This window comes from Camelus ferus, chromosome X (assembly GCF_009834535.1).
Source record: "Camelus ferus isolate YT-003-E chromosome X, BCGSAC_Cfer_1.0, whole genome shotgun sequence".
NCBI lineage: Eukaryota > Metazoa > Chordata > Mammalia > Artiodactyla > Camelidae > Camelus > Camelus ferus.
This window is the reverse complement of record NC_045732.1, coordinates 78,116,455-78,139,715: the sequence shown is the minus strand read 5'-3', so window position 1 is coordinate 78,139,715 and position 23,261 is coordinate 78,116,455. Positions and strand designations below refer to the sequence as shown.

Genomic DNA, 23,261 nt, shown 5'->3' with positions numbered 1-23,261 from the left:
GATTGAACCCAGGACCTCGTGAATGCTAAGCACAGCCTCTACCACTGAGCTACACCCTCCCTCTTGCTCTTCATCGTTAAGATTTTTTTAAAAGCATCGGTATACTTAAATTTGGATTACATGCCTTTGCGGCATCAATTGTGAGAATCGTATAATATTCGTCGACCTGTGGGGTGCATCCCCAAGCATGACCGATCCTTCAGCTCATCCAAGGAAGCCAACCTGCAGGGGATGCGCTCGGCCTTTCACGCAAAGCTGGCCGGGCTTGGGGTTTCACAGGGGTGGGCGTACTTCTTTTCTGCCCCTCGTCGCGAAAGGGGCTCTCGGCGGGGTCTGAGAAGCGCCCGCACCGCGCGCAGTAACGCTTGTTGGGCTGCCCCGCAGGCCTGGCGCCGGCGCTGGTTCGTGCTGCGGCGCGGCCGCATGAGCGGCGACCCCGACGTGCTGGAGTACTACCGCCACCGGCGCTCCGGCCGCCCGCTGCGCGCCATCGACCTGCGCGAGTGCGCCGTGCGCGCGCCCGCCGGCCCGGGCTGCGTGCGCAAGGAGTTCCGCGACCGCTTCGTGTTCGTGGTCCAGACCGCCGCTCGGGCGTTCTACCTGGTGGCCAAGACGGAGGAGGAAATGCAGCTGTGGGTGCGGAGCATCAGCCAGGTCTGCAACCTCGGCCACGTGGAGGACCGTGCAGGTGAGAACGAGGCTTGGGCGAATTTATTTTATTTTATTTATTTTTTGGTTTTTGTTTGTTTTTTGTTTGAAGGGGGGGTACTGAGGTTTGTTTGTTTGTTTGTTTGTACTTACTTTAATGGAGGCCCTGGAGATTGAACCCAGGACCTCATGCATGCATGCTAAGAACGCACTCTACCATGGAGCTACACCCTCCCCCTGGGCTAATTCATATCAGACCTGTTCCCACCGAGTATCATGCCAGGCTTCAGATCTGAGCGTGACAGGGGACTTCGACGGCTTCAAAGACACCTGCTCTCACCACCACAGACAATGCATACACTGAAAGTAAAACATGGCAGAGGATATCCTGGAGGGCTCCGATTTTTCTAGAAATATGAAATATCGCCACCTTTAAAAAATTCTTGGAAGTCCAGTTTTTCTGTTGCCTGTTGGATTGTTCAGTAGTAGAGGGGAGATAGACAGAACTCGGCTACTTATCATACGCAGGGAAGAATTCCTTGTATCTCCAAATGGCTCAAGGTCTCTGCGATGAAAATTAGCCCCAAGTTTGCTCTGAGCCATTTGTGGGAGCAGATGACCCACAAGGCTCTTTTTTTCTCTTTCTCTCTCTTACAACCCCACGCCCACCCCCACACGCCACCGCCGCGCGCGCGCGCGCGGGGAGACACACACACACACACACACACACACACACACACACTGTCGTTTCTATGTAATATACTCAGCATAAAACACTTAGGGGTATGATTAACTCACCTTCACGGACTTTGTTGCTGAGCCCCTGGCACCGTGCTCTGACCCTCAAACAATGAAACTTTGAATCTGGTTACTTTTAGCCTCTTCGTCCAGCAGACAGAACCTCACCCGTATGTCCCACATTGCTGAATGCTTCTTATCTGCTGCGGAAGTATCCGCATCCTGACGCTAGGTGGCGACGAAGAGCCAGTGTTGCATCTCCCTCTAGGGTGTGCCCCCTGCCCACAAAGTCCTTTTCTTACAAACCAGGGAAGTTTAGTAAGTGAAGCTACTCAGTCACACTGAGGAGCTTTGAGAGCCCTCAAATAAAGGGAAATGGAATGATGGCAAGTGCTTTATTCTTACTACAGCAGATACCGCTTGCTCGCAAGGTTGCAATGAATCCAACACCATGCAAACAAAGCAGAGCCCCCTGACCAAGTCCTCCAGCCCCAACTAGATACAAATTTAGGTGTCATGTGTGTCCTCGGTCAAGTTCTTCATCTGGGAGTCATCCTAAAACATAGGTATGTAATATGTTTCCCAATATCCAGAGAGGAACAGAAATGAGTAAGGCGCCAGGCAGAAAACAGAAAGCTGTGGCATGAAGTTGCAGGAAGCTACAAACCCCCCATGACCTCTTTCATTCCCTGGAGCCCGCCTTAGTTTTTCGGAGGATGTGGGTGCTGAGTCCTCTTCAGCTGAGAACCACGCCTGCAGAGCTTTCTTGTGGCTTTTCACAGATACATTTGGTTCTGTCTCCAGCAACCATAGGTCGTCAGCACATTGTGGCCAGGAGCTCAGTTAGCGGATGAGCGCGTCTTATCCTCAGACCAGGAAACTTGGAGCAGGTGGGGAACTTGCCCAGCTGGATAGGCGAGCCTGGCCTTGCACCCAGGCAGTTCTGGGCCACTCAGGAATCCTGGATTCCTGCCCACTTGGTTCCAAAGGGACATAAAATTGTGGCTTTTCATTGGGAGATTCTGAACATGGCCTTCACAGCACTTTCTTTCTTTCATTCCTTTCCCTCGTACATCGTTAGCAGTCAGTCATGAACACTGCTCTCTGTGTGGTAGTTGGCCTTTGTCCTCCAGGCAGGGCAGGGTCGTAGTCTCTCTGTACTGGCAGAGGTATAACAGTTCTGGGCACACAGTAGGTGCAAAAAGAAGTATTCTCTATAGACATAAGCAGATGTATATATCTATGTGGGCATATATGCACAATGCACGTGTAGGTTTATGTATAGGTATTTGTTGTGCATAAATACATATCCAGATATGTGTATATATCTGTGTGTGTTTGTTGAGTGAATAAACAGTGATGCTGGGCTGGGGCTTTAAAGAAGCTGTGTGTGGACTATCCAACTTCAGAGTTTCAGGCCAAGAATGCTTGGCTTTTGGGGGGATGTTTTTGGTTTTTGTTTTTTGTTTTTTTACTCTTAATTGATTCAACACTTCACTCTGGGAACACTGGCCCTCTTTCCCAGACATTGTTTATAGCTTGGGGAAATGGGCTCCTCCATCAGTACAAACACCAGCTGCTATTCGCATTTTCTGTTGGGCCTCTTAGATGCTGTTTGAGAAATCGTGTTTGAGCCAATATGAGCCGTTCAACTGGGAAATGATTTGTCCTGCAGATTCCGTGGAGAGCCTCTCTCGCACAGCCTCCTCTGTGCAGCCATCCCCCGCCAGCGCCCTTCACACAAGAGATGACCCAAGCTCTAGTACTGTAGCCACTGAGGAGACCGGAAGTGAGTCAGAGTTTCTCTTCCTTCCTGATTATCTGATTCTGTCCAACTGTGAGACTGGAAGACTGCGCCATGCCAGGTACGCTTCTCTCTTTACAGAACGCACCCAGCTTCCTTGTGCTGCCCTCGTCACCGAGATGCGCTCAGCATCCCTGACTAAGTCCGTCCGTGCAGCAGGAGCACCTTCTAGTCAACCACTAGAAAGGCTGAAGCATGTAGGGTACCCAGCGAAGTGACTCAGGGATTTTAGCGTTGTGGCTTTCAGTTCTAACCTTGCATTTTCATCTGTATCTGACACTTACAGGGTGAAAAATATAAACCAACTCTTTTTCCCTCTGCATCGAGGGGTTGGTGTCAGCGAGGGTTGTAGAAGGAATGCGGCTCTTACAAGTTAAAGAAAGGGCTGGCTGTATTGGAGGAATGGGTTTTGTGGTGGGAAGATGTTTTCTTCCTCAGACTTCGACCCAGGGTCTATCAGTCATCTCTGTGTGCTTGTCTTCCCTCAGCCTACCCACCAGACGTGAGAGCTGGTCCAACTCCGACCGCTCCTTGGAGCAGATGTCATCTGACGACGTTTTCGTGGACAGCCTGCAGCCGCTGCCCCTCAGCAGTTTGATGTTCCGCTCACGCCAGGGCAGTGGCCCTCAGGCTGCTCTGGTCTGGACTAGAGACACCAATGGGCCACCCAGTGACCACTTTTCTTTACCATTGCTGGAAACTTCCTTAAAGGCCAGCATTCAGGTCGATAAAAATCAAGGTTCCTTGCCCTATGGGGTAAAAGACCAAGACGTCCTGGCCCACACACCCCCTCCCCGGCCCCCTAAGCCAAGCCATCTCTCTGAACGGCGCCTGGATGAGCAGCTGGTGTGGAGTGGGCGCAGCAGCATCGAGAAACCAGAATGCACAATGGTCCCGAGAAGAATCTCTCTCTCTGGTCTAGATAACATGAGAGCCTGGAAAGGTAAGTGTTGGATGCTCACATTCAGGTACAGAGAGAATCCCAGCTCCTCTTTACTCCTTGTGTTCTCGGAAGGACGTTGGCCAGTGTCCTTTGCTCAAGCCAGTCCTGCCTCCCAGTGGGGTTAGGCCCTTGGTGGAAGCTTCCCGAATACTAACAACTCTCCCGCTCCCAGGGTGCCCCCACCCTGTACTCCTGTGACTCTGGCCAACGGAAGAGACAGTTGGGTCCCTGGAGATGCTGGAAGAAGTCCGAGCCCTGGTCCCTGAGCCATGTTCCTGCCCATGTGATGGGCTTCCTCTACTGCCCCCACCAACACCAAGCTCCTGGTGCTTGGAGCAGCTCAGGGACCTGCTTTTGCCTTTTTCTGTAAATCCATTGATTCTCATGGGGTTGCCTTGTCCTCTCTCTCTCTCTCCTCCCTCTCCATCCAAATATAATCACTCCTGCACTGCTACCTATAAGGCCATGTTTTAAAGGAATTATGGAAGTTTAAGGAATGCAAACTCATTTCAAATTGTATAAATCTCTCATTCTGACTGAGGCACTAAGTCACTCTGACAAAAACTCCCCAGTATCCCTAGTAATGTGACCACTACACATGGAACTTCCTTCTGAAATGAGTGAGATGACATGTGTGAACAGTGCACAGAAAAGGAAAACTGAAAGAATAGGTGAGCAGATTTTGGAAAGTGAAATGAACAAAACCAGTAAAACAATAGCATATGAAAATGAGTTAAAAGCCTGAAATTGAAGAACAAAAAAATTTAAATGATTGAAACTTTCAAAACAGACATAAAACAATTAGGTTGTGTTGTTTTACACGAAGGGAAGCAAAGGCTAAAGCTGATCGAAGTGGAGGTTGTCACCAAGAAGCAAAGACCAGGACCGCAGTGGCGGACAGACGCCGAAAGGGCCGGGTCCGGGGAGGGAAGGCGGCAAACCGATCGCTCAGCCTTCCGCCTCCAGGTCCCGCGGGAATCGGCGGCCGAGCGGGCTCAGGGCTCATTACTGTCCTGGCGGGTCCCCAGTGACCCGGCACCCTTGTTGGCGAGGCCGTCTGTCCCTGAGGCTCCCCAGCACCCCCGTCATAAATCAAGTGACCTTGTGTGTGTGTGTGTGTGTGTGGAGGGGTGCATCTCAGCTCCGCCCTCTCCCCTGGGGACCCACCCAGCCTGCATCAGTGCCACTCTTTTTGAGGGGAGAGGGGTGTCTACCAAATGACTTGATGTGAAGGAACAGGACAAATTAAAGATCTTAAGGATATGTTTTGGTACAACTTATAGAAGAGGTGAAGGTAACCTAGACGTGCGTGCCTCGCCTTTGTGACCTTCAGGAAGATCACCCTCAGGGCTACCTCTCGTGGCCACGGTCTCTTAGGGTGTGCTTGTCAAAGAGACTCTGACACACCAGAGTTGGGGACCCCACCTTGTGCCAGTCAGTTCTTTGGTCACCCGGTTCTCTGGTGGCTTTCATCTGCTCATCCAGGTGACCAGTCTTAATGAAATCACCCGAGTGGGGGTGGCTTGGTCAGTGGCCACTTTGTGCAGTTGCCCGAGGCCCGGATGCGCCCTTTTCCCTGAATGCTTAGCTTCTTGATATCCTGAGGAATCTGGGATTCAGCCACCTTGTTGATTCTGAAGCTTCATCGGGTTCTCAGCACCTTCCTCCTTTCGTGAGATCGCTGAGGAGAACCTTTGCAGAGTTCTTCAAAGCCACCGATTAGGTGGCCCCCCAATCCTGGTGGTCGTTCTGGCACTTGCGAGCAGGCCTCGGGCATCGTGCTGGGTGCTGGGTGCATGGGGGGCATCCCGAGTGCTCTGGGTACGTGGTGAGGCCCTGCTTCTGCCCGAGCAGCGCGGAAGCAGGAAACCACGATGGCTCTCAGTGCAGAGTGTCTGGCCCGAGGTGACTTGACTTAGCAATTCAAAAACCTTTGCAGATGCAATCTTGGCACCCACTAGATTGCAGATTCAACTGTGAGGCTGCAAGTAACGGTGGCTAAGATGTGACATTAAGTGATGGGTTGGGGGAGTGAGGTCTGCCAGGTTCAGTAACTGGAGGGCAGGCCTGCGCTCCTCAGGCAGCAGGTCCCGCTGTGCCGCCGAGACAGCTGGGCTCTGGGCCTGAGCCTTGTCCGGCAGTTCCCGTCAGTCTTCAGGCAGGTTGTGTGATTTCTCTGAGCCTCTGTTCCCTCCGTTATAAAAGTCTGAAAGATGTTTAATTTCTAGGTTTGTGGTGAAAATTAAGTGAAACCAATATACAGTATCCAGCAGACCGTAGATTCTTAATTTCCTTCTGTGTTACATCTTTCCTGTTCAATATTCTTATGCCTGAATAAGGAAAGTACTAATGGTCTATCTCATACCCAAATTTCTTACTTCCTCAAGCAATCTGGACTCCTGTATTCAGTACATTGATCTGATCTTTCCCTTGAGAAAATGTAATTGGGAAATGTTTGAAATCTTCATGCTGCTTTGAAGGCTGCTCCCCCCGCCCTGTACCTGTCAAGAGCACCCAGATAGCTGCCACCAGGCCCCTGTAAGTGACGGTGCCTGGTTCACAGCGTAGTGCCATTGCACCACGCTTTCTGCACACACGCTTCTTTGTGTGAGTGCTGCCTGAGCCTTTGTGTTTTATACTAAGAACTGTAAATGTTTATGGCTGTAGAGTTTATATTAGAAATTACCTTTAAAAAAATCAAAATGAACTATCCTTAACTTTTAATTTCCCCACCCCTAGTCCCTTAAAGGGATTTAAAATAAACCTCTATTATAGAAAACTTCACACATTTACAAAAGTAGGGAATGGTGTGATGACCTCCTGTGTACCCTTTCCCTGCTTTAACAGTTACCAACAGATGACTGATCTTAGTTTATCTATACCCAACGATTATTTTGAAACATTTTTCATGCTATCACTTCATTCATAAATATTTTAGTATTTATAAAAGATAAAGACTGTTTTAGATTTTAGACTCTGTATCATCTCCATTCCCTGCAGTATCTGATTATAATGCTATACCTTTGAACTACAGTTTAACAAAAACATTTGAGGCAGGGTTATTTTGCTTTTCTTTCCTGGCTTAATTTGTTGCTTAATTATAAAAATGATATATCTATAGTGTTGATAAATATTCTAAGAGTTTTCAATTGCAAGTGATTATTTAATCAGCAACATCTTTAACAAAACACATTCCTCAGCTTATTTTGTTAAGTTTTTATTGTATAAGGAGTGAGTGAATACTTCCTTCCTGGAAAAAAACAAAATTGAACAATCAGAAATCCCTACTATATCCTTTTCAAAGCATAAATGAATCTGAACACATCCACTGCAATGCAGCTGGCTCGCCTTAGATCATGTCAGCACAGGTCTTTCTTTTTTTTTTTTTTAACCCCTTTATTATAGTATAATTCCTGTACAGTAAACTACACATATTTCAGATGTACAATTAGATGAATTTTGATAGATGTCTACATAAATGAAACCACCACCACAATCAAGATAGCTTACGTTTCCATCACTCCTGCAGCCACAGTGATCTTTAAAAATGTAAATCAGATAGTCAGTTCCTTGCTAAAAACCAGTCTATGGTTTTTAGTGCAATGATTTCTCTTTGCACTTAGAATAAAATCTAAATTTCTTACCGTAGCCTGCGAGGCCCAGTGGGCTCTGTCTTGCTCAGATCTTTTTTCTTTTATTTTTCTTCCAGTCTTTCTGAGGTGTAATTGACATGCAGCCCTGTGTGAGTTTCAGGGGTGCAGCATAATGATCTGACCTACGTACATCATGAAGTGATGACCACAATAAGTTGAGTGCGCACCCATCATCTCAAGTAGATACAACATTAAAGAAATAGAAAAAGACACTTTTGCTTGTGATGAGAGCTCTTAGGATTTACTCCCTTAACAACTTTCATATGTAACCTGCAGCAGTGTTAGTTATACATCTGTCCTGCTGTACGTTACGTTCCTAGTACTTACTATCTTATAGCTGGCAGTCTGTGCTTTTGGACTGCCTTCATCCAATTCCCCAACCCCTCAGTGCCACACTTTTAATCGTTGTAGCTTTCTGTCTTGACACCGAGTAAAAGCCCACCTGTTCTTTAAGAGTGCCATGCCTATACCAGGCCAATTTTACAGTCAGCTAGTCAGGTTCCAGACATACATATACAAATATATAGGCGATTTGAGGAGGATTGCACTGTATCTATAGATCAACTTGTGAAGATTTGGCATACTTACAATACTGGGTTTTCCAATTCGTGAAGGGGAACTGTCCTTCTATTTATAGAGGTCATATTTTGTTTCTGTCTATAATGTTTTACAGCTTTTAGTGAAGACTTGTGTATCTCCTTAATATATTCCCTTGTATTTGTTATTTTTCTGTTATTCTCAATGGTATTTTATTTTAAATAACTTCTTTGCTGTTGCATGAAATAAATTAGCTTTGTATTTTGATTTTGTATCTACCTTTTCTAAACTATACATTTATTTGCATTTCCTTTGTATACAATCATATCACATGCAAATACTAATAACTTTTTTTTATAACACATATCTTTCATTTACTTTTTCTTATGTCACTGCTTGGGCTAGGGAGTCTGGGACATCTTTGAACCGTAGTGATGAAAACAGGGATCCTTGTCTTACTCCTGATCTTGGATGGAAAGCTTCCAGCGTTTTGCCATTGTAATGTGGTTTGCAGTTGATTTTTGTAGATAACCGTTCATTAGATTAAAGACATTCTCTGATATTCTTATCTTGCTGTGTTATTTTTAAAAATCATGAATGGGTGTTCAATTTATTGAAGCATTTTATGATCATGTGATTTTATTAATGTGAAGAAGTTTATTGGCGAATTTTTTTAAGTATAGTTCATTTACAGTATTATATTAGTTTCAGGTATATAGCATAGTGATTCAGTATTTTTACAGATTATACTCCATTAAAAGTTATTACAAAATAATGGCTATAATTCCTTGTGCTGTATAATATATCCTTGTTGCTTTTCGGTTTTATACACTGTAGTTTGTATCTCTTAATACCTTACCCTTATCTTACCTAACCACTAGTATGTTCTCTATGTCTGTGAGTCTGTTTCTGTTTTGCTATCATATGTTCATTTGTTGTATGTTTTAGATTCTACATATAGATGGTAATTGTACAGTACTTGTCTTTCTCTGTCTGACTTATTTCACTAAGCATAATATTTTGCAAGTCCATCCATGTTGCTGCAAATAGCAGATTTTTTATGGCTGAGTAATATTCCATTATATATATATAATATATAAGTATATTATATAGTAATATTCCACTATATATATATATAAAACTTCTTTACCCAGTCATCTGTTGATGGACACTTGGGTTGCTCTCATATCTTGGCTGTAACTAGTGCTGCTATGAACCTTGGAGTGAATGTGTCTTTTTGAATTAGTGTTTTCATTTTTTCCTTATGTACACTCAGGAGTGGAATTGCTGGATCACATGGTAGTTATATTTTTAGTTTTTTTAGGAACCTCCATACTATTTTCTATAGTGGCGCCAACCAATCTACTTTCCCACCAAAAGTGTAGGAGGGTTCTCCTTTCTCCACATCCTCGCCAACTTTTGTTATTTGTGGTCTTTTTGATGATGGCCATTCTGACAGGTGTGAGGTGATATCTCACCTCACATTTCTCTATAATTTGCATTTCTCTAATAATTAGCAGTGTTGAGCATCTTTTCATATGCCTGTTAGCCATCTGTGTGTCTTCTTTGGAAATATGACTACTCAAGTCTTCTGCCCAGTTTTTGATTGGATTGTTTGTGGGGTTTTTTTTTAATATTGAGGCGTATGAGATGTTTGTATGTTTTGGATATTAACCCCTTGTCAGTCATATCATTTGCAAATATCTTCTCCCATTCTGTAGGTCGTCTTTTTGTTTTGTTGGTGGTTTCCTTTGCTGTGCAAAAGCTTTTAGGTTTATTTAGGTCCCATCTGTTTTGTTTTTTGTTTTTGTTTTTTGTTTTTTTTTTTGCTTTTATTTGTTTTCCTTAGGAGACAGATCCAAGAAAGTATTGCTATGATTTATGTCATTGTTCTGCCTGTGTTCTCTTCTGGGAGTTTCATGGTTTCAGGTCTTGTAGTTAGGTCTTTAATCCATTTTGAGTTTATTTTTGTATATGGTGTGAGGAAATGTTCTAACCTCATTCTTTTACATGTAAGTGTCCAGCTTTCCCAGCACCACTTATTGAAGAGACTGTCTTTTCTCCATTGTATATTCTTGCCTCCTTTGTCATAGATTAATGCACTGTAAGTGTGTGGGTTTGTTTCTGGGCTCTCTATTCTGTTCCATTGATTCATATGTCTGTTTTTGTGCCAATAGCACACTGTTTTGATTACTGTAGCTTTGTAATATTGTCTGAAATCTGGGACGGTTATACCTGCAGCCTTGTTCTTTTTTCTTAAGATTGTTTTGGCAATTCAGGTCTTTTGTGTTTCCATATGAAGTTTAGGATTATTTGTTCTAGTTTTGTGAAAAATGTCATAGGTATTTTGATAGGGATGGCATTAAATCTGTAGATTGCTTTGGGTAGAATGGACACCCTAACAAGATTAATTTTTCCAATCCAAGAGGTCAAGATAGCTGTCCATTATTTTGTATCGTCTTCAGTTCCCTTCATCAGTGTTTTACAGTTTTCCGAGTATGAGTCTTTCACCTCCTTGGTTAAGTTTATGCCTAGGTATTATATTCTTTTTGATGCAATTTTAAATGGGATTTTTTTTTTTTACTTTCTCCCTCAGATAGCTCATTAGCGTATAGAAATGTGACAGATTTCTTTATATTAATCTTGTATCCTGCAACTTTGCTCAATTCATTTGTTAGTTCTAATAGCTTTTTAGTGGAGACTTTAGGGTTTCCTATATAAAGTATCATGTCATCAGGAAATAGTAACAGCTTTACTTTTTCCCTTCCAATTTGAATGCCTTTTTATTTATGTTTCATGTCTGATTGCTGTGGCTAGGACTTCCAATACTATGTTAAACAGAAGTGGCGAGAGTGGGCATCCTAGCCTTTTTCCTGAATTTAGAGGAAAGGCTTTCAACTTTTCACTGTTGAGTATGATGCTAGCTGTGGGTTTGTAATAAATGGCCTTTGTTATGTTGAGATATATTCCCTCTATGCCCATTTTGTTGAGAGTTTTCTTAATCATGAATGGGTGTTGAATTTTGTCAAGTGCTTTTTCTGCATCTATTGAGAGGATCATGTGATTTTTCTCCTTCCTTTTGTTAATGTGGTGAATCATGTTTTATTGATTTGCAAATAGCGAGCCATCCTCGTGTTCCTGGAATAAATCCACTTGATCATGGTGTATGATCCTTTTTATATATTGCTGGATTTAGTTTGCTAATATTTTGTTGAGGATTTTTGCATCTACATTCATCAAAGATATTGGCCTACAATTTTCTTTTTTTGTAGTGTCTTTGTCTGGTTTTGGTACCAGGGTAATGGTGGCCTCATGGAATGAATTTAAAGTGTTTTGTCCTTTTCAATTATTTGAAATAGTTGAGATGTATAGGTATTAGTTTTTCTTTATATGTTCGGTAGAATTCCCCTGTGAAGCCATTCAGTCCCGGAGTTTTGTTTGCTGTGATTTTTTTTTTTTTAATAAAAATTCAATTTCACTACTAGTGATTGGTCAGTTCAAATTTTATGTTTCTTTTTGATTCAGTCTTGGCAGGTTGTATATTTCTAGAAATTTGTCCATTTCTTCTAGGTTGCCAATTTGTTGGCATATAACTATTCATACTATTCTTTTTTTTTTTTAGCATTTTTTAATTGATTGATAGTCATTTTACAATGTTCAACCACAAGTTTGTATTCTATGAGTCTGTTTCTGTTTTGTATTTATGCTTTGTTTGTGGGTTTCTTTTTTAGATTCCACATATGAGCGATCTCATATGGTATTTTTCTTTCTCTTTCTGGCTTACTTCACTTAGAATGACATTCTCCAGAAACATCCATGTTGCTGCAAATGGCATTATGTTTTTGGTTTTTATGGCCGAATAGTATTCCATTGTATAAATACACCACATCTTCTTTATCCGGTCAGCTGTTGATGGACATTTAGGCTGTTTCCATGTCTTGGTTATTGCAAACAGTGCTGTTATGAACATTGGGGTGCAGGCGTCTTTTTGAAGTAGGGTTCCTTTTGGATATATGCCCAGGAGCGGGATTCCTGGGTCATACAGTAAGTCTATTCCTAGTCTTTTGAGGAATCTCCATACTGTCTTCCACAGTGGCTGCACCAAACTGCATTCCCACCAGCAGTGTAGGAGGGTTCCCTTTTCTCCACAGCCTCTCCAGCACTTGTCATTTGTGGACTTTTGAATGACGGCCATTCTGACTGGTGTGAGGTGATACCTCATTGTAGTTTTGATATGCATTTCTCTGATAATTAGTGATGTTGAGCCTTTTTTCATGTGCCTATTGATCATTTGTATGTCTTTCCCTGGAGAATTGCTTGTTTAGGTCTTTTGCCCATTTTTGGATTGGGTTGTTTGGTTGTCTCTTATTAAGTTGTATGAGCTGCTAATATATTCTGGAGATCAAGCCTTTGTCGGTTTCATTTGCAAAAATTTTCTCCCATTCTGTAGGTTGTCGTTTTGTTTTACTTATGGTTCCCTTTGCTGTGCAGAAGCTTGTAAGTTTCATTAGGTCCCATTTGTTTATTCTTGCTTTTATTTCTATGGCTTGGGTAGACTGCTCTAGAACATTTTTGAGATGTATGTCAGATACTGTTTTGCCTATATTTTCTTCTAGGAGGTTTATTGTATGTTGTCTGATGTTTAAGTCTTTGATCCATTTTGAGTTTATTTTTGTGTCTGGTGTAAGGGATATTTATACTATTCTTTATGATTTTTTGTATTTCTGTGGTATTTGTTGTCATTTCTCCTTTCATTTCTTTTTTGTTTATTTGGGTCCTCTATCTTTTTATCTTGATGAGTCTGGCTAACCATTTATCAGTTTTGTTTATCTTTTCAAAAAATCAGTCCTTGGTTTCATTGATTTTTTTTCTATTTTTTTAATCTCTGTTTCACTTATTTCCTCTCTAATCTTTATTTTTTCCTTCCTTCAGCTGACTTTGGACTTTGTTCATCTTTTTAAATTCTTTTAGGTAGTAAGTTAATTTGCTTATTTGAAATTTTTCTTTTTTCTTGTGGAAGACCAAAGTTCCCTCATAGAACTGCTTTTACTTTATTCCATAGATTTTTGGGTGTTGTTTTCCATTTTAATTTGTCACAAAGTATTTTCTAATTTCCTCTTTGACTTTTTCGTTGACCCATTGCTTTTTTAAGTAGCATATTGATTAGTCTCCATGCATTTGTGCTTTTTCACACTTTCTTTTCTGTAATTGATTTCTAGTTTTATACCATTGTGGTTGGAAAGAATGCTTGATATAATTTCTGTCCTCTTAAATTTGTTGAGACTTACTTTGTGGCCTACCATGTGATCTATCCTGGAGAATTGTTACTGTGCACTTGCAAAGAATGTGTATTTGCTGTTTTGAGATGGAATATCTTGCAGACATCTATTAAGTCCAACTGGTCTATTGTGTCTTTTAAGACCACTGTTGCCTAGTTTTCTCTCTGAAAGATCTGTCCATTGATGTAAGTCGGGTGTAAAAGTCCCCTACTGTTATTGTGTTACTGTCAATTTCTTCCTTTATGTCTGTTAATGTTTGCTTTATATGTTTAGGTGCTCCTGTATTGGGTGCATATATGTTAACAGGGTAATATCCTCTTGTGTTGATCTCTTTATTATTATATAATGTTCATCTGTCTTTTCTTATATCCTTTGTTTTAAAGTCTTTTTGTCTGATATGAATATCACTACCCCCACTTTCTTGTCATTTCTGTTTGCATGAAATACCTCTTTCTATCCCTTCACATTCAGTCTATGTATGTCTTTGACCCTGTAGTGAGTCTCTTGTTGGCAGCATATTGAAGAGTCTTGTTTTCAATTCAGTCAGCTCCCTATGGCTTTTGATTGGAGTATTTAGCCCATTGACACTTAGAGAAATTATTGATAGGTATGTCCTTATTGCCATTTTATTACTTGTTTTCTTATTGTTTTTGTAGTTCTTCTCTGTCCTTCTTCTAGTTTCTTCCCTTGTGGTTTATTTTATTTAGTGTTATGTTTGCATTCCTTTTTAGTTTTTGTGTATCTATTATAGGTTTTTGATATGAGGTTCATATATGTTGACCTATAACTATGTCTACTTGTTTTAAACTGGTAGCCATTTAAGTTCAAACAAATTCTAAAAGCTCTATATTTTTATTCCCCTCCCCCACATTTCATGTTCACAATTTCATATTTTCTCCATCTTCATATCTATCCCTTAACTGTTTATTACAGTTACAGTTGATTTTATAATTTTTTGTCTTTTAATCTTTGTACTGGCTTATTTAAGTGGTTGATCCACAGCCCTTACTATATATTTACCTTTTCTAGTGGGATTTTCCCTTTCCTACAGATTCTTCCTTCTTTTACTCTTAGAGAAGACCCTTTAACATTTCTTTTAGGGTAGGTTTAGCATTGATGAACTCTTTTAGCTTTTGCTTTTCTGATAAGCTCTTGTCTCTCCTTCTTTCTAAACAGTAACCTTCCTGGGTAAGGTATCCTAGGTTACAGGTTCTTCCCTTTCAGCACTTTGAATATATCATGCCACTCCCTTCTGGCCAGCAAAGTGTCTGCAGAGAAATCAGCTGACTGCTTTACAGGGAATCCCTTGTAAATGACTCTTTTCCTCTTGCTGCCTTTAGAATTCTCTCTTTATCTTTAACTTTTGCCATTTAAATTTTGATATCTTGGTGTGGGTCTGTTTGGGACCCTCTGTGCTTCCTGTACCTGGATATCTGTTTCCTTCTTTAGGTTTGGGAAGTTTTCAGCCATAAGTTCTTCAAATACATTTTGATCCCTTTCTCTCTCTTCTCCTTCTGGAGCCCCTATAATGTGAATGTTGGTAAGCTTTTGATAGCACCTGGAAGAATAGAATTTTTTTATACGCTTTAATCCAAATCAAATTAGTCCCCTTTGGCAGCAAAGCTGCTGGTCTTTATGGCTTGCCTTGCCCTGGTAGAACTCCTGCTGATTGAGCTGGTGAGGTGGATTGGAGCATCCCATGCTAAAATACCACAGAGTCTCACCATTGTTAACTTATGGCCAGTAGTTTTTTTTTTTTTTTAATGCTTCCCAATACAACATAAAATAATTTTATTGTATGCTTTTGGTTTTTTTAAATAAGTTTGTACAGTTTTATCATTGCTTCTTGCAGAATGGCTTTTCTGAGCTCAATCACTCAGCCATTCCAGTAGTCTCATTTCCCTCTGTTTGCTAATATTTTATTTAGGATTTTGGCACTGATAATCATAATTGATATTAATGTATACTTTTCTGATATGTTTTATCTGTGTTAGGTTAACTACTAAAGTTATACATGTCATAAAAAGAATTAGAAATATTCCTTGATTTTCTAAACTCTGGAACAATTTATGTAGCATTGGGACTATCTGGTCTTTAAAAGTTTGCTAAAATTGCCTGTTGAAACCATCTAATATTGGTGCTTTGGGGAGGTAGCTCCATGGTAAGTTTGTCTGTTTTATTCTATGGAAATTTATATGTGTTAGATTTCTATTCCTATTTGTGTCAATTTTGGTATGCTATATTTTTTTAGGAAATTGTCCATTTCATCTAGATTTTTAAAAATGTATTTATGTAGAGGCATGCAGAATTGTCTCTTATAGCTCAGTGGTAGAGCATTTGACTGCAACAGAATTGTCTCTCATGCTTTTTAAAATTTTCTCTGTTTCAATGATAATTCCTTGCCAGTTCTTATTTTGTATATTTGTGCCCCCCTTTTTATTGATTATATTGGGCTGCCTTTTGGTTAATTTTTCCCCCAAGAAACCAAGATTTTGATTTTAAAAAATCTACTATTTCTCTGAACTCTATTATTTTCTGCTTTTAGCTTTATTTTGTAATTTCCTTTGTTTTTCTCTATTTTTCTTTTTCTAGCTTTGAACTGAGTATTTAACTTATTTTCATCCTATTATTTTTATCAATATAGCTGTTTTAATAGATTTTACCATTCTGGGTAGAATCGAGCATTCATTTATTCCAGATACTTGGTGGGCCCTTTCTTTATTTTTTTTAAACATTTTTTTTAATTGAGTTATAGTCATTTTACAATGTTGTGTCAAATTCCAGTGTAGAGCACAATTTTTTTCAGTTATATGTGAACATACATACATTCATTGTCACATTCTCTTTCACTGTGAGCCACCACAAGATCCTGTATATATTTCCCTAAGCTACACAGTACAATCTTGTTTATCTATCCTACATTTTGAAATCCCAGTCCCTTCCCACCCTCCTCCCCCCTGGCAACAAGTTTGTATTCTATGTCTATGAATCTGTTTCTGTTTCGTATTTATGGTTTTTTTTTTTTTTTTGGTGGGCCCTTTCAATATGTAGATTCATGTGTTAATTTATTTGTGGACCTTGGACTATGATTTGAATATTAGTAATGTACCACTGTTTTGTTTTCCTTTTGGGGAAATCTAATTAAATGTATATCACATCTTCTCTTCCTGAAGTCTTCTATTTCAACCGCTTTTTCTGTGATCCTTTTTACTTCCTTATTTTTTATTCTCTTAGTTGTTTTCTGTCCTTTCTTCAATGCCACCTACTAAATTTGAGTGTCTTCTTCCCTTGGAATCTTGTAACTTAGGCTTCATTTCTGAGATGGTTTTCTCTATTTCTTTAGTTTCTTTCCTGAGTACAGTTAACCAATTCTTATTTCACTTTTCCTATTTCCCATCCATTTCTGTCCTTTATTTTAAAGCAAAATGTTGGAAATAGACTTGATATCTAATGTTAAAGGAATACTCAAATTATGGTACATCTGTGGAATGAAATACAGTACCAGTGAATAAAAGAATGAAGAAACTCTTTACTGTGTTTTTCTGCATTGATCTCTAAGATATTAAGTGAAAAGAAGCAGGTTGCAGAACAGTGAGTATAATATGGTACCATCTATGACTGTATCTATGTGTGTGTGTGTGTATATATATATATATATATATATAGTTAATTTTAATATATAACTGGTGACATTTTTTTGGCCTCCAGAGATAAGACTGGATGGCTGTGGGAATGAGGGAAGAGGAAGACTTTCCACTCTATACTCCCTTGTTTTTGCTTTTGAAGTTTTAAAATTATGAGTGTATTAACCTATTTCAAATAAATAAAAATAAAAAGTAATAATTCCTTCCTAGACTTTACATTATAACAGTGAGAGTCAGGCAATAAGCATAATTTAAAAACAAGGGAACTCATTACAGCTAAAAAATAAGATTGTATTAGTAAGTCCTTACCTATATAATAGTAATTACTCTAAATGTAAATGGGTTGAGTTCTCCAATCAAAAGGCATAGAGTGGCTGGATGAATTTTCAAAGACACCCAAGTATATGCTACCTACAAGAGACTCAATATCACCTTTAAGGGCACACATATTCTCAAACTGAAGGGATGGCAAAGATACTCCATGCAAGTAGAAACCAAAAGTGAACAAGAGTTGCTATACTTATATGAGACAAAATACACTTTAAGCCAAAAATGGTAACAAGAGACAAGGACATTATATATGATAAAAAGGACCAATTCATCAAGAAGATACAACAATTGGGAAAGAAATGCACCCAACATCTGAGCACCAAAATATATTAAGCAAATAATAACAGATCTGAAGACAGAAATAGACAATAATATAATGACAGGAGAAGACTTCAATACCTCACTTTCAAAACTAGATAGATCATCCAGACAAAATCAACAAGGAAATATTGGACTTGAACCATACTTCAGGCCAAATTGATCTAACAGACATATACAAACATTCCATCCAATAGCAGTGGAATACACATTCTTCCTCTCAAGCACATGGAACATTGTCTAGGATAAATCTTATGATAGGCCACAAAACAAGTTTTAGAAAACTTAAGAAGAAATCATACCAAGTATCTTTTCTGAACCACAGTGGTATGAAACTAGAAATGAATAACAGGAAGAAGACTGGAAAATTCACAAATATGTGGAAATTTAGCAACACACTCCTGAACAACCAATAGGTCAAAGAAGAAATCAAAAAGCAAATTAAAAATTTTCTTGAAACAAATGACTATGGAAACACAAAATACCAAAACCTATGGGATGCTGCAAAAGCAGTTCTAAAAGGGAAGTTTATAGTGAGAAACATCAATATTAGGAAAAAAGAAAGATGTCAAATAACCAACCTAACTTTACACCTTAGTGAACTAGAAAAAGAACAAACTAAGCCCAAAGTTGACATCAGAAAAGAAGCAACAGAGATCAGAGCAGAAATAAATGAAATAGAAACCAGAATAACAAGAAAAGATAAACAAAACTGAGTTTGTTTTTAAAAAAATAAAAATGAGAAAACTTTAGCTACACTAACTTAGAAGAAAAGAGCAAAGACTCAAATAAATAAAATCAGAATGGAAAGAGGAGACATTACAACTTATACTCAGAAACACAAAGGATTGTAGGAGACTACTATGAACAATTATATGTCAACAAATTGGATAACCTAGACGAAATGGATAAATTCCTGGAAACATACAATCTACTACAACTGAATCATGAAGAAATAAAATCTTATCAGATCATTCATGAGAAAGGAAATTGAATCAGTAATCAAAAATCTCCCAACAAAGAAAAGTCCAGGACCAGATGGGTTCACTGGTGATTTCTACCAAGCATTTAAAGAAGAAGTAATACCAATATTTCTTAAGTTCTTCCAGAAAACTGAAGAGGAGGGAGTACTTTCCAAACTCATAAGGCCAGCATTACTCTTTTACCAAAGCCTGAGAAGGACACTACAAAAGAAAACTATAGACCAATGTCCCTGATGAATAAAAATGCAAAAGTTCTCAACAAAATATCGGCTAACTGAATTCAGGTTCACATTAAGAGGATCATACACCACAGTCCAGTGGGATTTGTCCCTGGGACGCAGGGATGTTTCAGCATATAAAAATCAATAAATGTGATACCTACATTAATGGAATAAAAGACAAAGATCACATGATCATGTCAGTATATTCAGAAAAAGCATTTGACAGTATCCAACATCTTTTCATGATAAAAACCCTCAAGAAATTGTGAATAGAAGGAGCAGACATTAACATAATGCAGGCTATACATGACCAATTGACAGCTAACCTACTCAGTGGTGAAAGGCAGGAAGCTTTTCCTCTTAGATCAGGGGAACAAGACAAGGGCTCCCACATTCACCAGTCTTACTCAGCACAGAAGTGGTCAATGCGATGTCTAGCCAAAGTGATCAGGCAAGACAAATAAAGAAAAGGCACCCATATCAGAAAGAAGGAAGTAAAGTTGTTATTTGTAGGTAATATAAGGATACACACAAAAAACTTAGAACTAATCAACAATTTCAGTAAAGTTGCAGGATACAAAGTCAACATACAGATATCAGCTGCATTTCTAGACACTAAAACCTAAAAAAGAAATAAAGAAAATAATCCCACTCACAACAGCATCGGAACCAGCAAAATGCTCGGGAATAAGTTGAACCAGGGATGTGAGAGTCCTGTACGCCAAACACTGCAAGGCTTTGATGAAAGAAATTTAAAAAAGACACACACAAGCGAAAGAGATCCTGAATTCATGGATCGGAATTAATGTTAAAATGTTCATACTACCCAAATCATCTATAGATTCAATGAAATCCCTATCAAAATTGCAATGGCAATTTTTACAGAAATAGAAAATTCCTAAAATTTGTATGGAAGCACAAAAGACCCTGAATTGCCAAAGCAATCTTGAGAAAGAAGAACAAAGCTAGAGGCATTACACTTCCTGATACCAAACAACAACTACAAAGCAGTATTAATAAAAATAGAGGGGCCAGGAGTAAAGCCCCATGGATACAGTCAGCTGATATCTGACACGGAAGCCAAGAATACTCAATGGGGAAAGGATAGTTTCTTCAATAAATGATGTTGGGAAAACTGGATAACCACAGGCAGAAAAATGAAATTGGACCCCTATCTTACACCACTCTGAAGATTAGCTTGAAATGGATTAAAGACTTAATCATGAGTCTTGAATCTGTAAGACTCCTAGAAGAAAACTTAGGGGAAAATCTCCTTGACATTATTCTCAGCAATGATGCCAGAAGCACAAGCAGCAAAAGCAAAAAGTCAATAAGCAGGACTACATCGAACTAAAAAACTGCACAGCAAAAGAAACAATCACCAAAATGAAAGGGTAACCTATGAAATGGGAGAAAATATTTGCAAACCACATATCTGATAAGGGATTCAAATTCAAAATCTATAAAGAACTCATACGACTCAGTAACAATGGCAGCAACAACAAAAGCAGACTGATAAAAATGGGCAGAGGAACTGAATAAACATTTTTCCAAAGAAGACATACAGATGGCCAACACATACAAGAAAAGATGCTCAACATTACTAATCATCAGGGAAACGCAAATCAAAACTGCAGTGAGATAGTTAGAATGGCTATCATCAAGAAGACAGGAGATGACGGGTATTGACAAGGATGTGGAGAAAAGGTAACTCTTGTGCACTGTTGATGGAAATATAAATTGGTTCAGTCACTATAAAAAGAAGTATGGAGGTTCCTCAAAAAATTAAAACTAAACTGTCATATAATTCAGTAACCCTATTTCTGAGTATATTACTCAAAGGAAATGAAAACAGGATCTTAAAAAAGATATCTGCACTGCCATATTCACTGCAGCATTATTCATGATAGAGATATGGAAACAACCTAAATGTCCATCAACAGATGACTGGATAAAGAAGATGGAATGGAATATCATTGAGCTATGAGGAAGAAGGAAATCCTGCCATTTGTGACAACATGGGTGGATCTTGAGGTCATTATGCTAAGTGAAATGTCAGAGAAAGACAAATATTGTGTGATATTTATATGTGGGATCTGAAAAAGGCAAATTAGTGAACAGTAGAATGGTGGTTACCAGGAGCTGGTGGGGTGGGGGAAATGAGAGATTGATCGAAGGGTGCAGACTTCCAGTTAGAAGATGACTAAGTTCTGGAGGCTCTAATGCACAGTAAATTGTGATTAAGATAGTAGATCTTAAATATTCACAACACGAAAAAAGAAATGGTAAACACAAATCTTATCTTTTTCTATGAGTATGTTTCTGAAGTATAACTAATGAACTCACTTAGTGTTGTAGGTCAGTTATACTTCAGAAACAAACAAACATAGAAAAAGAGATCAGATTTGTGGTTACCAGAGGCTGAGAGTTGGGAGGGGGGGAACTGGATGAAGGCGGAAAAATGTACAGACTTGCAGCGATAAGACAAATAAGTGCTGGGGATGCGACTGTGCGACACGATAAATGCAATGAACACTGCTGTATTTTACACATGAAAGCTGTTATGAGAATAAATCCTAAGAGGTCTCATCACAAGGAAAACTTTTTCCTGTTTCTTTAATGTACCTATATGAGATGATGGAGGTGCACTAAATTCATTGTGGTTGTCGTTTCATGATGTGTGGAAGTCAAATCATGATGCTATACCCCTGAAAATCATACAGTGCTGTGTGTCACTTATAGCTCAAAAAACTGGAAGAAAAAAAAGAAATGGCAATTATGTGATGGTACAGAGCTGTTACGTAACGTTATGATGGTTATTTTGCAGTGTATGTGTAGCCAATCAACATGTTGTACACTGTGAATTTACACAGTGTTATGTGACAGTTATATCTAAATAAAGCTGTGTAAATAAGTGTACGGCCTGTTAGAAGGGAACTGCAGGTGGGGGCAAGGTTATAATATGAAAAAGGGTAATTAGGGTAGTTTTGATTGAGAGGGAAGATGTGAAGAAACACTTGAAGGAACTGCGGGCGCAAGGGTGGGGGAGGGTAGAGCAAATTGCTTAGCATGCACGAGCTCCTGGGGTCAACCCCCAGTGGCTCCATTAAAGTAAGTAAATAAATAAATGAACAGAATTATCTCCCCTACAAAGCATAAGCAAAAATAACCCCAAAAAGTGAGGAAGAATAAAATATGCAAATTAAAATTTTGTTTTAATTCTTTAAAAAAAAAAAAACTAAAGCAAAGACCTTCAAGTGGGAAAAGCTTGGTGTCTTTGAACAACAGCAGAGTAAGGCCACTATGATTGCACTGAGAGAGGAAGGAGAAGTGGTGACTGATGAAGACAGAGCGGTAAGGCAGAGTGAGAGCACATGGTCCTTAGAGGCCATTTTTCACCACGCTGGCTTTTTTCTTGCAGCTGATGTAGAAGGCCAGTCTTTAAGACAGCGAGACAAGCGGCTAAGTTTAAATTTGGTAAGTTTGGCTCTTGCCTTCCTTCAATATTACCAAAAACTGGCCTGACCTGTATATGTCCCCTTGATGTCTTCTGAGACTCAGCACTCTGATTCTCTGAGAACCCTTCCACTCTCCAATTAAGGCTTCAACTCGCCGGGAGCTACTGGACTCAGTGTTTTATATAAGGACCCTGCCGGTCCTAGTGGCCTGGACACTTCTCCAGCTCAGGGTAGCTGCTCAAGTCCTCACATCATACTTAAAGCATCTGCATAAAGTCATCAACCCCTGTCATCCGGCAAGAGATCACACAATAAGTCCGCAGGCAGAGCTTGAGTTAGAGGCCTGTCTGACTTTCCTAGGGAAGGTCAGAGTTATTCTTGGGTAATTTGCCCGCTGGTAGCAGTTTCTGTGACTGTTCCACAGTTCCTGACCTATACCTGGTCTCTTGCAGCCGTGCAGATTTTTTCCCACGTACCCCGCAGCCTCGGCCAGTGCCGAAGACAGCTACGTGCCCATGAGACCCCAAGCCACCACCTCTGGCCCCGGACCCCACGGCAGCCCTGATGACTACATCCCGATGAGCTCAGGAAGCCTCTCAAGCCCATTGCCTGACCTCCCTGCGGACCTGGAGCCTCCCCCGGTGAACAGAAACCTCAAGCCTCAGAGGAAACGTAAGCGCTAGAGAAGCCATCCCAGAACACTGG

At 39.9% G+C, this 23,261-nt stretch overlaps 1 protein-coding gene across 2 annotated transcripts in view; it reads left to right on the top strand.

Moving 5' to 3' along the window:
• Positions 1 to 23,261, top strand: part of GAB3 (GRB2 associated binding protein 3) — a 69,922-nt gene that overhangs the window by 31,468 nt on the left and 15,193 nt on the right. For both annotated transcript variants that reach the window (XR_004317922.1, XM_032474982.1), the window contains exons 2-6: positions 385 to 688; positions 3,062 to 3,251; positions 3,679 to 4,133; positions 22,520 to 22,575; positions 23,009 to 23,228. Coding sequence is in view for 1 of the 2 variants with exons in the window: in XM_032474982.1 (XP_032330873.1) it covers positions 385 to 688; positions 3,062 to 3,251; positions 3,679 to 4,133; positions 22,520 to 22,575; positions 23,009 to 23,228 (1,225 nt within the window). In the remaining variant the exon portion in view is untranslated. The remainder of the gene's footprint in view (positions 1 to 384; positions 689 to 3,061; positions 3,252 to 3,678; positions 4,134 to 22,519; positions 22,576 to 23,008; positions 23,229 to 23,261) is intronic.